The sequence below is a fragment of the Melopsittacus undulatus genome, chromosome 1, assembly GCF_012275295.1.
Source record: "Melopsittacus undulatus isolate bMelUnd1 chromosome 1, bMelUnd1.mat.Z, whole genome shotgun sequence".
NCBI classification, from domain to species: domain Eukaryota; kingdom Metazoa; phylum Chordata; class Aves; order Psittaciformes; family Psittaculidae; genus Melopsittacus; species Melopsittacus undulatus.
In genome coordinates this window covers 141,103,139-141,119,186 of record NC_047527.1, presented here as the reverse complement: position 1 = coordinate 141,119,186, position 16,048 = coordinate 141,103,139, and the positions used below count along the sequence as shown (strand labels likewise).

The window sequence follows — 16,048 nt, the reverse complement described above, 5'->3', positions numbered from 1 at the left end:
CATGTTGATGTCCAAGTAAAAGAAACTCACTTTCCTTACTAAAAGGCACACTTTTGACTTCTTCATATTCATGTAAGACTTTTTCCCAGATTTGTTATATATACATGAAAACCAGGTACAATTTATCTCATAATGTTGCTGGCTGCGAAAACTGGACACAAATTGTCATGTCTTAAGTGAAACTTGCATTTACCTGGACTTACTGTTACTTTTTAGCCTAAAAAAAATAAAAATCACAGTTTTGTAGGATCAAAATTGCAACCTTCAGTTCTATTCAGAAAGCTCTCTCTGTTTTCTAAAGATGAATATTTCTGTAAAGGTAAAAGCAGAGACCACATGTTTTTATGCTTGCTATTAACATTGGGTTTGTTTTCCTGAGATCAGTCATGAACTTTAAACATGGTATCATGGGACAGATGAGTTACTGGTTTATCTGTATGATTTATTGGTGGGTGTGTATCTGTCGTTCAGCTAGGCACATTAACCGTTTCTGACCCTAATCCAAGGAATCTGGCACAGGGGAAATGGTTTATTGTCATACAACAGTAGTGCTCTGAGCTGTTAAAGCCTAATAGTGTAGGTCTCAGGCAACGCTAAGCACTTCTCACGTTTTAAATAGCTGGCCTGCAAATTGACATTTTGCCATTGCTGTAACACTCCTAGAGTGCGGAACAGCATCTTTTCATTACTTGTCCTATGAAATGGCTTTGATGTACCTTGGCTATTTATGATAGCATAGACTGGTCAGTGATCCCAAGTGGAGGGCAAGCGGCTCCTTCCCATTCTGTGCTTTTCTGATACTCAGTCCAGAACGTGTCTGCCTGTCTCAGGTTTGGGAGGAAGGGGAATGTGATGCGTGAATTCACATCCAGCAATGGCATCCATGCAGAATTACTTTGTCAAGTTGTCAGTGTCTTTATGCATGCTGTGCATATTAAATGGTTTGCAGGTCTCATGTCTGTGTGTCCCTGGGGTTTCTAGCCGTGGTTTTGCTGTAGCCATGTGGCCTGAGAGAAGAGATCACTTTGCAGGTAGCAATAGTGTTTTTTTCTTAGCATGAATGTCTCAACACAAGTTTACCAGTCTAAAAGGCCTTGCACAGGTGTACCTGTTTGGTTTTTTCCATAATAAAAGATACTGGTTTTTTTCCCCCAGAGGCCTACTCTTGCTTTGGAGCCCTTGGCATTTGTCTTCAGGTGGAGTTGATAATTATTTGCTTTACACTGGTTTTAGCACTGATTTTACATTCGCTGGTCAACCCCAGCTGGGCAGGAAGCCCATGTGCTACTTCAGGTACCTCCTGAGGCACTCAACCATAACACATCACCTGTGGAACACCAGCACCTGAAACTCAATGGTGCTTCAGCAGTTTTCATTCACGCTGTATGTGAGACCAAAATCTGAGCACGGACATGTCAAGCAAAAGGAACAGGCTGAGCACGTGCAAAGGGTACATGGAAGCCAGAGCAGAGGGTGTCGAGGACACAAGAACCTCCTTCCTGCGTCAGAACAGCACACAGTGTGGTGAAGTATGCATGCGGGCCCACACTTACGGAAGGGCGGACAAGCCCCCGTGCCTACAAAACCCAAACGGCAAGGGCCGCTCCGCGCCCACCGGTCCACGGTGGATCTCCCACCCCGCAGGCATGCGCGGACGCGGACGGGGCTCGCAGCGCTGCCACTGCCCGCCCCACGCCTGGCAGCCGCGAGCCGGGCCGCGCGGCATCGCTGAGGCGCCTCGCGGGCGGGCAGGCCGCATGCGCAGAGCCGGCGGCGGGCTCTGGTGGGAGCACGTGCGGCGGCGGCGGCAGGGCCTGTCGGCGCGAGCCTCCGGTGCCGCCTCAGGTAGCACCGGGCCGCGTGGGGAGGGCGCCGGGGCCGGGGCCGCCGTGAGTTAAAACGCGTTTTTAGCTAAAGAAACGGGTGAGGATCAACGTGGGGTGGTAGGAGCTTGCGAAGCCGTGGACCCATGGTGTGCTGAGGTGGGGCCGTGTGGGTGCTTGTCCCTCCGTGGCCCTCGGGGGGAACGCCTTAGCTTCTCTCTTTAACTACAAATACCTTGTCCTGTTTCAGGATCCGTTGTTATGGACGGAGACAAGGACCGTGACAAAGGTACTGCGAGGTGGTGTTTGAGACAAACACATGAATGATCTTCCACTGGAGAATAATTTATTTTGTTGTGTTTTTTTGTTTCCCTGCCCTGCAGTTGTGGAACATGTTGTGGGCACCCACGTTGAAGATGCTGTAACGTTTTGGGCACAGGTGAATTCAAAGAACTGTTTAATTTTAACTGAGGTGTTTAATTACCCCCTCCCTTTCCCTGGAAGTTCTAAATCGAGTGATACCATTTCATGTTGGAAAACACTTAATTTAGATTTCAGAATGTTTAGTGTTATTGTTCCCTTTTAAGCTGAAACAAGTTTTCTTTTGTGAAATGTCAAAAAGAATTGCCCATCCATCCATTTGAATGGTTTTCATGAATGTTGGTTAGGGACAAAAGTACAAGTGTAGGGTTAAGCTATCTGCTGTCATTAGGAATGCTGTAGGAGGCAGCTGGAGCCGTGCTGGGTGTAGACAACCCCTTGTTCCAGCTGAGCATTCCCGACGGTTTCGGTGGAGCCTGATGAGGTGGTGGCTCGGAGGTGCTAGGTTCTTTAAAGTTTTATGTGGATGGGTGGGAGGATGTTGGATGAGGGGAGTGAGGGAAAGGAAGAAACCCAAACCAGTGTTTTTTATTAATGTGGGGGTGCAGCAGGGATGGGGGCGAAATTCAGAGTACCAAAGTTTGCCTTTCCTATTTGGGCTGCTGGCTTATTGGAGGCTGTTAGTCAACACTCTGTGCCTTTGAGCCAGCTGGAGGTGTAATGTTGCTTGTTACAGCCCTAACAGAAACTTGGGGAAGGGGGGCCAAGCTTTACTGGTTCTGTTAATGGAATACTGTATTCTAATAAAGGGGGTTTTAGGTGGTGTAGCCATAGGTAATTCTCCTTTAGTTTCTTATCCTGGCATTCTGAGACTCAATCACAGGGCTTTGTTTAGTTTTGTAAAGTACAAAAGTTAGCAGTGTACTTTTAGTGTTAACAAAATGTTCAGTTGCACTGATGGCTTTTTTTCCTGCTCTGAAACATGTAGGATGTTTAGTAAATGCTGTGTAACTGGAATTGACCCAGTTTTACAGTGTTCCAGATACTAAGTTGTACCTGGAAAGAGACTGCTTGCTCTCAGGCAAACCAAAACCCAAGTCATACATGTAAGGAGTATGCGGGGTGTGCCAGAGCTGTTGTCTCCTTGTATTAAGGGAGAGAAGGAAGAACACCAAATAGGTACTAAAATCTGTGAGGAAGGATTGATAAGTAAGATCTGTGTACTGCTTGCAGAACCTGGTAATTAAACTGTTAAAAACACTCATTGCAAACTGTTTCTCTGAGGTACCTTACCTGCCCTGAACTGTTCCATTAATTTTTGGAAGAAAATGAGAGCAGGCTTACAAACACAACTTTAAATCATGAAGATAGAAAGCTTAAGTTGGGGTATTACTTGTCTCAACAGCAGTGCAACTGTTTTGATTTAATTTTAGGCTGTTATGAGCCATCAAGCATCTATTAAAAGTGACAGTTAATAACTTGTAACACTCTCTCTCACACTTCTTAGAGTGTCAGTAGATGTAATGACCTCTTGGAATTAAGTTGTGAGCTGGCAGATGCTTGTCCCAAGGCTAATGCAGTTTTTGGCAAACCTGATGTTGGTAAGGTAAGTAGGTTGTGTATATGTCTAGTTTTTCACCTGGATCTAGGAGCTTTAATTCTGTGCCACTACTTTCTTAGGTATTTTCTTGATCTTTGATTATGCTGTGGGATATATTCTCTTAAGATTTCTTTAAGAACTGCTGGCTTTCCTAAAGAAAGAAAATGCTTATTAGTGTGATTTCAATCTTTTTGTACTTTAGACTTCAGTTAAATTATGTGACCATAGTTTTTTTTTTTTTTTTCTTTAAACACTGGGGGGATAATACAAGAAGATAATATACAGAATGCTGAATTCTCTTTTGTTGTCAAATGTATGGGTTATCTTTAACAAGACAGCGGTGCTTTGGCAGAGAAGTGATTCTTTACTCCATCTCAAGCTCTGGAATATCTTACAGTAACCCGTAATGTTAAATGTGTTGGACAATGTACTATTAAGAAGAAGGACATTTAATAGCAGTTCTATGACAAGCATACAAAGAGTGATGGCAGCTTTTGGTTTTCTGTGTGAAGTACTAATGGCTAAAGTAAGGGTTGCAAAGTAAGGTTTAAATAAAGTGATTTGTCTGGTGTGTGCAGGTAAATGACATACATTCCTGTTGGAAAGGAAGAAAACACACCAACAGTAAATGCAGCATGTTTGTGGTGTGACTGGCCTGTTCCTTTGTTGGGCTTACTAAGCTGTCAGTGTCCATAAAATGTAGCCACACATTAACAGAAAAACCCCAGGAGTCTGCTGTGTAAAATGTTGGTGTTTTCTACTTGTGAAATTTTCTTTGAGCTATTGTTTTTGGAGAAGGCTCAGGGGAGACCTTAGAGCAGTCTTCTGATACCTAAATGGGGCCTACAAGAGAGCTGGAGAGGGGCTTTTACAAGGGCATGTAGTGACAGGACAAAGGGCAATGGCTTTAAACTTACAGAGGGTAGGTTTATGTTAGACATTAGGCAGAAGCACCCTGTGAGGGTGCTGAGGCGCTGGCATAGCATGCCCAGAGAAGCTGTGACTGCCCCATCCCTGTCTGTGTTCCAAGGCCAGGTTGGACACAGGGGCTTAGAGCAACCTGGTCTAGTGGAAGGTGTCCCTGCCTGTGGCAGGGGGGTTGGAGCTGGATGAGCTTTAAGGTCCCTTCCATCCCAAGCCAGTCTATGATGATGCATGGGCATGTAGTGACAGGACAACAGGGAATGGTTTTAAACTGACAGAGGGAGGTTGAGATTAGATATTAGGAAGAAGTTCTTCCCTGTGAGGGTGCTGAGGTGCTGGCACAGGGTGCCCAGAGAGGCTGTGGCTGCCCCATCCCTGACAGTGTTCAAGGCCAGGTTGGTCCAGGCTTGAAGCAGCCTTGTCTAGTAGAATGTGTCCCTGCCCATGGCAGAAGGGTTGGAACTGGATGAGCTTTAAAGTCCTTTTTAACCTGAGCCAGTCTGTGATTCTATGGTTGTTATGAGAGATAGGATATCAAATGCATTACTTTGTTTTCATACTTCTGTTGGAATAATTACTGGAGAGTGCGGAAATAAGATGCGTAATGTATTGCAAATACCATTTTGAGGTATGGTTATATTTTCAGAATGCTACTCATGATCTTTTTTCCCTAATTTCCAGATTTATGGTGGCTGTTTTTCTGAAGACAGATGTTGGTACAGGTGTATGGTACAGCAAGTGATCAACGATAAAAAAGTAGGAACTTTTTTTTTAAGACTTCAGTCATGTATCAGTTCTACCTGCAGGATGATAGCAATAAATACAGCACCTTCTCTTTTTGAAACTTGCTGCGTGAATGCATATACAAACAGTGAATATACACATGTGACACAAATTCACGTGACCTGTAGTTTTGACAAATGCTGATAAAAAGACTGCAAAACATGATATACTTGTAAGGGGCTGTTTGTATCTCCTGATAAGGAGGTTCATGAGTGGTAGTTAAGCAGTGTAATTTAATTACAAAACTTCTGAGTGGTGAGAATGGCAGCCTTCTTGTGACATGTTAGCACTGATAACCTGAAAGAGTTGTTAATCAGCATTAGGTGATTGATACAGAAGGCTAACAGTTCCTATTTAAAATTACAATATCTGGACAGGCTGATTGGCTTGGATCTGTCCATTGGAGAAAGTCTTCTATAATGGTTCTATAATTTTACTTGATTCCTTCCTCTGAAGGCTTAGCAAGAAAGATTCTGACCTCTGCAACATTCACACAAGTTAAAATGCTTATGCTCCAATAGTTGTTAGTGCATATTTCTGTAGGACATTTGTGTAACCTCTGCTGCTTTGTATTTTGGGTTACTGTTGCAGTGTCAGGTGTTGTACATAGACTATGGAAATTCTGAGGTTCTGAATAGATCAGACATAGTGGAAATTCCGCCTGACTTGCAGTGTCCGAGCATTGCCAAGAAGTACAGACTCCAGGGACTGCAGATACTGGCTGATCAGAATGTAAACATGTTTGATGAGGTGAGTAACAGATTTTGAAGAATGTCGATGATGGATCTATAACAGATGCTGCCAAATACCAGCACAGTGTGACCAGAGGAATCTTCTGAAAGCTGGATGTTTAATTGTGAAGGCAGGGCATGCTGAGAAGGACGGTCTTGACCTGTTGCCCTGAACGTACTCTAGAAACTAAAATGGTTTAATCAAAAAATGTTTCAAGTTGTGCTGGGAGGTGATTTTTTTTAGAGTACACTTGTGCCATCTTCAGAGCCTCATGTCTATTTCTGACTGACCTGAGTTCTTTCTGGTGCTGAGGAAACAAAGTACCTCTGTTCCTTTCCCTTCAGAGGCAGAAATACTTCCATTGGTCACAGAACTTGTGCTAAATTCACTTGCATCTGTGAACTGCTTGAATGCAGTGGCGTATCCTAATTTCTAAATGAGTAGTTTCAGTAAGGCAGATACACATAATTTTGTTGCTATATTCCATTTCAACTTCTGGACTATTACAAGGCTGTTAAACAATGTAGTAATTCAGTTATTTTCATATTATTCGTGTAATACTGTTCCATAGTTGGTCCAGTATCCTCTATAAGAATTGGATAACATGATTGACAGCATCTGCTGAGGGTTGATGGGACTTCGGACTTGTGTCACTTGTGAATCTGAATTCTTCAAAGCTGAGCATTGAGGGAGAGCTATTGGTGTTGAAGTTCTGTCTGGAATTGACAGTGACTAGATGAGGTGCAGCATTGTTTCAGAGTAAATGCGCTAAACATAAGCTTTGCCTGTGCAGCTTTTTGGGTTTTGGTCTTAAACTCATGTTTTTCTAAGAATCGCTGGCTTCAGCTGGAAATATTCAGAGTGTCTAGTACACAACTCCGTTGTATTTTCTTATAGGGGAAGAAGTTCTTGAGCAGCCTAGTTTTTGAAAAAGAAATAAAAATACATCACAAAGCCAAGCTCGAAGATGGTACCATCATTGCCCAGGCAGAATATGAAAAGATAGATATTGGAGAAGAGGTGGCCAAGGCAGGGTTTGCTCAAAGATGCACATCTCCAGGGTACACTAAAGAGGCAGAAGAGAAAAAAGCAGATGTCATGCAAATACACAATCGGAAGATGAAGATTTCTGTTCCACTGTGGTTAAACAGGTCTGATCACACGATGCACAGCTCCCAAAGAGGGCGTGTTGAGCAAGGACCTACTGGCACCAGGAACTGGAATTTTCCTGTAAACCGGATGTTTGCCCCAAAGTAAGACAATGAAATGTCATGGAAGACTTTGTATAAGTGACCTGATCCAGATTATTTGCTGGCATGTGGTTACATGGGGGGGGGGGGGGGAGTGCTATCTAAAATACAAAGTTCAATTTCTGTCTTTCCAGCATCAGGTAATAGTGGTACTCAATGAAAGGCAATATGTGAGTGTGTGTGTGTGTGCACACTGTGGTGGTATGAATTAGGATATAAATCTGTAGGAAACTGTTCATTAGTGTTGTTGCTGGTTGGATAGCTTGTTCTTCCTCATTTATTTTCCAGAGACTGACTATTTGTATGTATCTTAATGCAAGATTTTGAAAAAGAAGGAAGGGGTGGCAGTGAGTAAGCAGAGATGACACTGGAAAGTTTAGCTGAAAGTGAAGATTGCAGGACATGAGGCCTCTAGCAGGTTTTTTGCAGTGATAGGCAATGGATTGATGTTTGGTTTAGCATCTGTGTAATTTCCATATGCTTGTCCTTGAGACTTTTTGTAGCTCCCCTGTATTTATTTACCTCTATTAAAATATTGGTGTATAAACAAATGTGGAATGCAAAAGTACACTTACTGAGCAGACAGATGTATTTTGGTGATTTGTGTAGGAATGTGACAGTGTGTGCTTACAAGAAATAAAGCCAGCTATCACAGTTTGAAGTCAGCTTTAGTGGATAGTGGTTTCTCTGTACCTTGTAATTACATTGACAAGAGGTGGTGGTAAGTTGGCAGTTACAGTTGTTGTCAGAAGTCTTTTTAAAGAGACTTATCCTACAGTTGCTAGCATTGCCATGACAACAGGCTGCTGAGAGAAATGTTTGTGGGTGGGAAAGATGGTACTTGGCATTCAGAAAGTTGAGAGGGTGTAAGAAGTAATGTTCTCCAAAAAAACTTGTTTAGAATATGCTATCGTTCCCTAATTTGAGCTTCTGGAACATGTTAATGAGCCACCTGAGGGCATGTCCTTCCACATCCCAGAATGGTATCCAAATCTGGTGTGCAATTAGATCATCCTCGGTGATATAGTTTAGTGGTGGTCTTGGCAGTCCTAGGCTTTTTTAACCTAGTTAATTCTATGATTTAGGCAAGTCTAATATGAAATGAGGTGCCCTTCAAAAGAGTCTGAATTTATAGTAAAGTGCCTTAATCTGAGTTTGATGCTGTGCTCTGGCCTGTTTTCTGAGTTACAGGTAGATGCTGAATCTAATTTTTAAAAAGAGAGAGCATTCCTTTGCGCACCCCTCTTTGCCCCCCCCCCTCCAGTGTTGAGATCCTTCTGTGTATAAGGCTGCCCTGGCCAGCCTGAGTAGCTGGATTCTCATTTCCATTTTTGTATATTCTGGTGTCCTTTAAATTTTGCACATGCATGCATTTTTGGGTTGGTATGGCAGTGAGGGAAATGGAGAAAGCAAGCAGCTAGGATGCCACCAGAGCTATTCAGGTGATGATGAAGTTGATGGAAGGTCTAGTGGAGCTTTGGTACTGTACAGTACTATTACAGTGCTTGGACACAGATGGCTTCACATTGCTCTTTGTTATATTTTTAGGGCACAGATCCAGACCACTAATGTTGAAGTGCTTTGGCTTATTTGGTAGATAGAAGACTTGAATTACAATTGACCTTGACTTTTCTGGGTCTGCTGTGTGGTATCATAAGATGGTTCTTCTGGATGGGAAAGACTTGAGTTAGTGACTGTGATGATTATGTGAAGAGTTGTCTTCAGATGATGTATATTTTTACTCTGTGGGGATACAAATTCTAAGGAAGTAAAGGATGATCGTATAGGTGCTTCTGTAGTCTTTTTGATGTGGTGTTCTGTGTTTGTTACTGAAATTACAACAGCAAGAATGAATGAGCATATTGTGGGTTTCTTTATTTTCTTTCTTTTAGTTATTTAATTCCTCTTAATTCATTTTTAAAAGGGAAAAGGTGCTAGGTTTCAGCTCAGTGCCAGCCACCAGCTTGGCACAAGTAAGACCAGATCAGAAGCTGCCTGAAGAGAATGAAGTACTGAGAAGGCAGAATCTGGATCTCTTGCGGAGGCAGAAGGAGCTAGAACTGAAGGTTCAACAGCTGAAATGTGAGCTTCAGGTATGTGGAAGTGTGAAGAGGATGCTCCTCTCCTAGTTGCAAGTGTTCTTGACAATGATTCTGTCTTACGGTTTCATTATACTACAGTTCAGCTGGGCACTCTTGTTTGGAATGCAAGAGGATTAAACCTGTTGAGTGAAGACTTGCCCTGGTGCAGGGAGGAGAGGCTGTCAGTGTGTGTTAGCGTGTGTTTTATAGTCCAGGCTGGACCCTCGCTCCCCTTGGTGTATGTACTGGTTTATTACTGTGCTTGATGCAAGTGCTGCTTTGGATGTAGGGGTTCAGTTTAAACATGGAGGTTTGTGATTAAAAACATGTTTGCATGTGGATGTAATCCTTGCCGCTTTTCACTAGAAGGGAAAAAGAGCTTTCTGTGTGTTGGGCTGGAAATGCCTAAGCATCACAGAATCACAGCAGCTGTGAAATCCTAGACCTGGAAGTATTTCCTTAATTGCTCTGTGATACAGAAGATGTTTATATTTCTTTTCAGGTGAATTTCCTAGCACTATCTGAGAAGCACAGTCCTTGGTAATAGTTACTGTTAGGCTTACAAATGTTGTGAATGGTTTTAAATGTGATTAACAGCAGTAATAAGAAGAGATTGTGCAAAAGGTGTTACATTTGCATGAATTCAGAAAAAATGTTGTACAAACTCTGATCCTTACAGAGATGAAAGGGAAATCTGCCATTGTGTAAATCCCTTTGATCCCCCCAAACCTGAACTTGCACACAGCTGTTTCCTTCTTCTTTCTTGTGGAATAAAACTACTTAAAACCAGCTTTGGTACTTGATTACCTCTACCTAGGACACCTCTGTTTCTAAATATGCTAACCTGTCATTGCACGGGTTCTCCATCCACTGAAGATATGATGTTTGTGCACTTTTGTGCAAAATAAATTAACAAGCAACAGAATACATGTTTGATTTTTAAAAAGAAATCTAAGAAAAAGTACTTGAATGCAAGGATATGTAGTGAGTCCGAAAGGCTAACAGCATGTAAAGGCTGTTTCATTGCTTTAAAGGGAGTTTATAAAAGCATCTCTGTGGTATGAGAGCAAAAGCTTTTAACTTTAGGTTGACCCTTTGCCCCTTAAGGAGTATAGCCTGATGTGGTGTGTGGGCTTTTTCTGGGTCAAAAATATTCCTTATTTTGTTTTAAGAATATTCCTTGTAGGAAGGTCAGGATGGTTGTACATACAGCATTGTAGAGCAGCAATACTTTGCTGCTCCAATTTGATGCTTGGTAGTGATGGCAATAAGGAGATTAACGAGGTCCTGGGTTTAATTTCCTCCAACTAGTGGGTAGGAATTTTTCACCAAGGGACAAAAAAATTCCATGTTACCTGAAGACTTGCTAGCAAATGGGGGGTAATTGAGGAAACGTACTTGAGCACATCACTACTGAAATGAAAGGAAATGAACCATTAACTTTTAAGAAGCTTCTAAAATAAAATTATTTTTATTGGTTTTCATGTCCTTCTAGGCATTTTGTTAGTGTTCTGAAGAGGGCCAATTCTGCATGTGTATGTGCTTGCATTTAGGTGTTTATCTCTATTTTTCAGAAGTCTAAATTTTGATCTGCATGTTAGTACCTCTGACTGACTGTTTTGACTGTTGATCTGTTTTTACCTCTCTGTTGAAAATGATAATTCAGAAAGAAAAGGAGCTGTCTAGGAAAACTACTGAAAGTTTTGAGAAGACCCTGCATACTTACCTAGGAACAAAAATGAAAAGTTTGGCTACTAAGGTGAAGGCACTGAAGGAAGTCAGGTATATTGTTTCATTTCTGTTTTCTGCCTTCCCCTGCCCCCCCAGTACTATTTCTCATTGCCCTGCTAATCTCTTGAAATCATTTGATTTCTTAATTTTCTAAGAAGAATGTAGTGTTTTCTGCAAAGGGGTGTATTTCCCAGAAGCAAGGCTGAAATCTGAGCTTTTTGGAAGCTCACATTGGATTTGTGTTGCCTGCTTCTCAGTGTTTATCAGATGACTTCGGTTCACTATAGCTGTTTCAAGAAGAGCTTTCAATTACCTCTTCAAGGAAGATGCTAATTAGTAAATGCAGCTAGGTGTTAAAAGTAACTGTGTAGTCAGAGTTCCTTGGGTGTCTGTATGGGAGAGGTGTATATCGGAGTAGCACAACTTATCCTTCTAGATTTAAAAGAAGAGACAAAACGGCAGTGAGACAAAGACTTGAAATAGAAATGACCATCAGATCCTTTAAGAAGGAATGTAATGTATTGGTATATGTGTGCATGGAAGATGAATAGGACAAAAGGGAAATTAAGAGCAGGAGGGAATTTCCATTTAAAGCCTTGCCAATTTTGAAGTGTAAAGAATGCATTCTTGGTCCTTTCTTCTTCCTGGAAAAAAATAGATTTAACAGCTAAATGAGACAAATTGCTGCTGCTACCTTTTGAAAGAAATTGAGTTATTAACATGACAAAATGTTATTTCCTCCTTAAAAACTTAGGCATGCAAATAAGAGCAGTCATTTTGGGGAGCAGCTCTTGGAAGCCATAAAGGTGGTTACAGAAGGATGTCTCACTGTTCCATGTTCCTTGGAAAAACTGAAGAATATTTGGACAGAGTATGACTTGGCTCAAGAGAGGATTCAGTTATGCACAAATATGGTAGGTTAGAATTATTTTTTTCTCAAGAGCTGAAATTTAACAGCTACTGACAGGGTATTTTAGTCTTGTAAGTGTAGCTAGACAGCTGTGCAGCTGCAGTATCTGTCTTCAAAACCTTCTGTTAAAGCAGCGTGCAGCTCCTTAGTATAGGCTTCCCTGGCATGGGGAGGGATAGCTCGGTGTGCAAATGCAGTTGTGTAGAAGGATGGTCTTATACAGGGGAAAACTGCCACCTAGTGTAACTTCTCTGTAAGCACAGATCTGGAAAGCCTGCCTGGGTGTGCAGGCATAGCTGTGTTGGTAAGGATGGTTATGTGTTGGAAAGGATGGTTATGTGCTGCATCTCTCATGTGCGGGGATGCTGCTGTAGGAACAAGAGGGTTTCCTGGTCTGTGGCAGGCATTGTGCTAAGGCAGGGAAGGGATGGTAGTTGTGTGTTTGGGAGAATTAAAGCAGTGTGTTGTGACTATCTTCAGGTATAACCTAAAACATTTTTAACGTGTTTGCTGAAGTAGTATTGCTGTATTGCACTTCATTCATTTTGAAAGGTTTTAGCAAGTCATTTAGGTACCTTGGCTGGTATGAATGTGGGGTTTCTCTCTCATGAGCAGAACTAATCCTGCCAGTCACCCAAGAGAAACTTCCTTTTTGTTTGTAGAAAATTACCTTTAGGTTAATGCTCTTACTGTAGATAATGAATGGGAAGTTTACAGATCACCTGGCCTTCCTGCTGGACGGCAAGGGAAAAAATAGTAAAAGGATTTTTTTTTAATTATTATTACTCTAAAGCACTCTTCTCCAGCAATAAATCTTATGCAGTCTGACTTTGTGGAAAACACAAATTCTAATTTGTGTGATACAGTCAAAAACTGTAGCACAAGTAGGGCATTTCAAGTTTACAGTTGCTGTTAGGACTTCTACTGTGATCAACAGTCATGCAGAAACTGTTTTAGTTGTCTGATAATGTCATATCTTTACGCTGTAAAGGATGCTGTGTTTATGCAATGTGGTTGTGTCATAGAATCATAGAATAGTTAGGGCTGGAAAAGACCTTAAAATCATCTAGTTCCAACTACCCTGCCATAGGAGGTTAAAACCAAACTTTGCCTTTTTACCCATCTGAAGTCGGGTGTTTCTTGTGCTATTCAGACTTTGCAAGGAATAATGTCAGTGTCCACACTGTGCATATGGCATTTGGATACGAGTTCCTGATGTGTTTTTCCTTTTGCACAGGATGAAAGAGATGAATTGATCAGCGAGAGAGATGAGGTGCAGCAGGACTTGTATTCAGCAGTGAAAGAATTAATTTTGGAAGTGGATCAACTGCCTCTCTCGGAGCGCTCAGGAACATTACAGGTAAGGAGGCTACTCTTATCAGTGTTGGTTCTGAAAGGCTGAGAACCTGTGGAAGGTGCTTCTTACATGTTAAAAGTTTTATAGCTGGAGACCTCGACAGCAGCAGGTGAAGCATTAGATGACACTTCCAGGTGGTACATCTGACACCTGCAATGGAAAAATCAATGCAGTTATCCTGTGAATTATGGCAGTGGATTTTGTGGTTTGATTATATGCTTTCCTAGCCCTTTTGTTAAGGTGTCTGTGTAGTTTGGACTAGCATAGCAAAGTATAAAAAGTTTAAAGCCTTTTTTTCAGTGTGAGAGTTAAGCTCTACTGAAGCACATGTTTATGCCAAGAATTTCTGGCCCTCTCAGCCAACCCAACAACAGAAGGTGGGGAAGTAGATGGGGAAATAGACTCTGTAGAGGCAGTAAGAACAGTTGCAGAGGACTTCACCAATTGAAATGCTACCAAGCTGGTGTTACTGGTCTTTGCTGCTAGAAATAATTTTTCTTTCTAACTTGAAAAATCACCAAGGTTACAGTCTGTGCATAAGTTAGTGTAAGGTTGGAGCAGCATTAGTAAATGCAAGCATTCAAATTTTCACTGAATTACTTAATTTCTAATGGAATTATTTTTCAATGTCATTTAGGAAAAAAAGTTTCAATACTTACTTTTTGGTCCTAGTCTGATATACAAATTGGTGTTTAATTGCAAAAGAAACTGAAAGGGTAAGGATTTCATGTCATTTCATGGAAAGTTGTGGTCTGATGTTTGTTTTTCTGTTTTGGGGTGGTTTTGGTTGGTTTTGGTGTGTGTTTAAAGGTTATGCTATGCTAATCCACTAGGTGGTAGGCATTAAGCATCTTCTAGATAATCGTACTGCAGTGAAATTGTAACAGTGCTTTGCAAATACCTGAAGGGGTACTGAAAAGCTGCCAGGTATGTTAAGTGAATTTTGGTCTTCAGCTTAACTGTGTTGATGATCCTGTCCCTTATACAGGGGAACTATTTTGATCTTCTAGCTCCTAAGTAAGGAAACAGAAATAAGTATTTACCAAATGTCAGTGAGAACCTTGGTTGCAGTTTTACTGAGGCGGAGGAGTCATGCTGTGCTGTCCTAGAGAAATGAGTGCTTTTCCAGTGTCTTTCAGAAGAACAGGAGTTTGGGGACTGATGCTCCTCTCACTGAGGCTGCATATTGCAAACCTCTCTTCTGCATCACACATCTCTTCTGGCTTGTTTTATGCCTTTTGATGACAATTGTTGTTGGCCTAAACTGCAGACAAATTCAAACAGCTTCAGCCACAGCAGGGTTGCTGTTAAATGGGATGTTTTTTTTCTGCCGCCTTTGGGCTCTTCCATTTGAACATGGGTTCTACCTTGCTATGACATTTTCTGACCATGTGTATCTTGGTGTATTAAATTCCAGGTGTTCAAAACAAGAATGTGAGAAAAATGTTGTGCACCTGAGTAACTTAAACAGTCTGTGTAAAGTTAGCACTAAACCTCATTCTTGTATTTGTTCAAAGCTCATATCACTTGGCTCAGTTGGAAATTGCTGTTTTAAACAGTCCGTTGTACTGAATGGATGCTGTTCATTGTAGCAGCTATTGTAATGAAGGTGCATTTATAATTCTTATAAAACACTGTTTGCTGGTGTGGTGGTTTTTTTATTTGGGAATTTTTATGTGTGTATCAATATATTTAGTTATAATGTGAAGAAAATCTTAGGCGTTTGTATCCAGTCTGAACTGTTACTGCAAACTTTTGTGTGTAGAGCTGGGTCCTGGTTGTGGCATCATCATGTCAAACTCACTTCCTCACTGCAACAGTATCTGCAATCCCCAGCAAGGGGAAGGCTGTTGCTGCTGCATTCAGGCCTGTGGTGATACTGTCAGTCTGTTTAAGTTATGTTTTGTTGCTTATATGACCATTGGATTTCAAATGTCTAAAAGGCTCCTGACAAATGACTTTAAGATCTGCCATACTGCTTTTTCCATTGTATTGACCATTGAGGCTGAGGAGATGCAAAGATGGAAACCTCTGTCAAGCTGGAGAGCTCTTTTGGTGTTTTTCTTCATCAGTATGACCCAGCTGTTTGGGAAGGTCTGTGACATTTAACTCAAATGTTCCAGGATGTGATAAAAGGGAGAGAAAGTGAAACACTGCATGTAAGCAAACTGCCAGCGGCCTTTCCCAGGGTTTCTTTAGTCATGTTGTCAGGTGGGATGTGGATAAGTAAAATGATGGATTTTGAAAGCTTTACAAATGCACAGGTTCACCCAGTCAAATCCAACTGTTCAGGAGAATTTTCTCTTTTGAATTATAGCAAATAGCCTGCAAACACCAATGTAGCTCTTGAGAATTTTTCTTTTATCATGGGACTTTTTACCCAGGTGCCAGGAAGGCTGCTTTCTGTTAGGATGTTGTCTCCACTGGTAATTGACTGGTACATTTCTCCCTGACCCTGCTGTTGCTTCATGTCATTTGACAAATTGCCCTTTGTTTAAAAGTGATTTCTGTTTGCCCTGAACTTTAGCCTCAGTGC

At 41.5% G+C, this 16,048-nt stretch overlaps 1 protein-coding gene across 1 annotated transcript in view; it reads left to right on the top strand.

Annotated features, from left to right (window-relative positions):
- Positions 1-1,412: 1,412 nt before the first annotated feature.
- The window catches only part of STK31 (serine/threonine kinase 31), a 33,505-nt gene continuing 18,869 nt past the window's right edge, over positions 1,413-16,048 (top strand). The window contains 11 exon segments of the mRNA XM_034060656.1: positions 1,413-1,845; positions 2,074-2,112; positions 2,207-2,262; positions 3,652-3,750; positions 5,350-5,424; positions 6,043-6,201; positions 7,081-7,436; positions 9,358-9,538; positions 11,181-11,296; positions 12,000-12,159; positions 13,393-13,515. Coding sequence (XP_033916547.1) covers positions 1,413-1,845; positions 2,074-2,112; positions 2,207-2,262; positions 3,652-3,750; positions 5,350-5,424; positions 6,043-6,201; positions 7,081-7,436; positions 9,358-9,538; positions 11,181-11,296; positions 12,000-12,159; positions 13,393-13,515 — 1,797 coding nt within the window.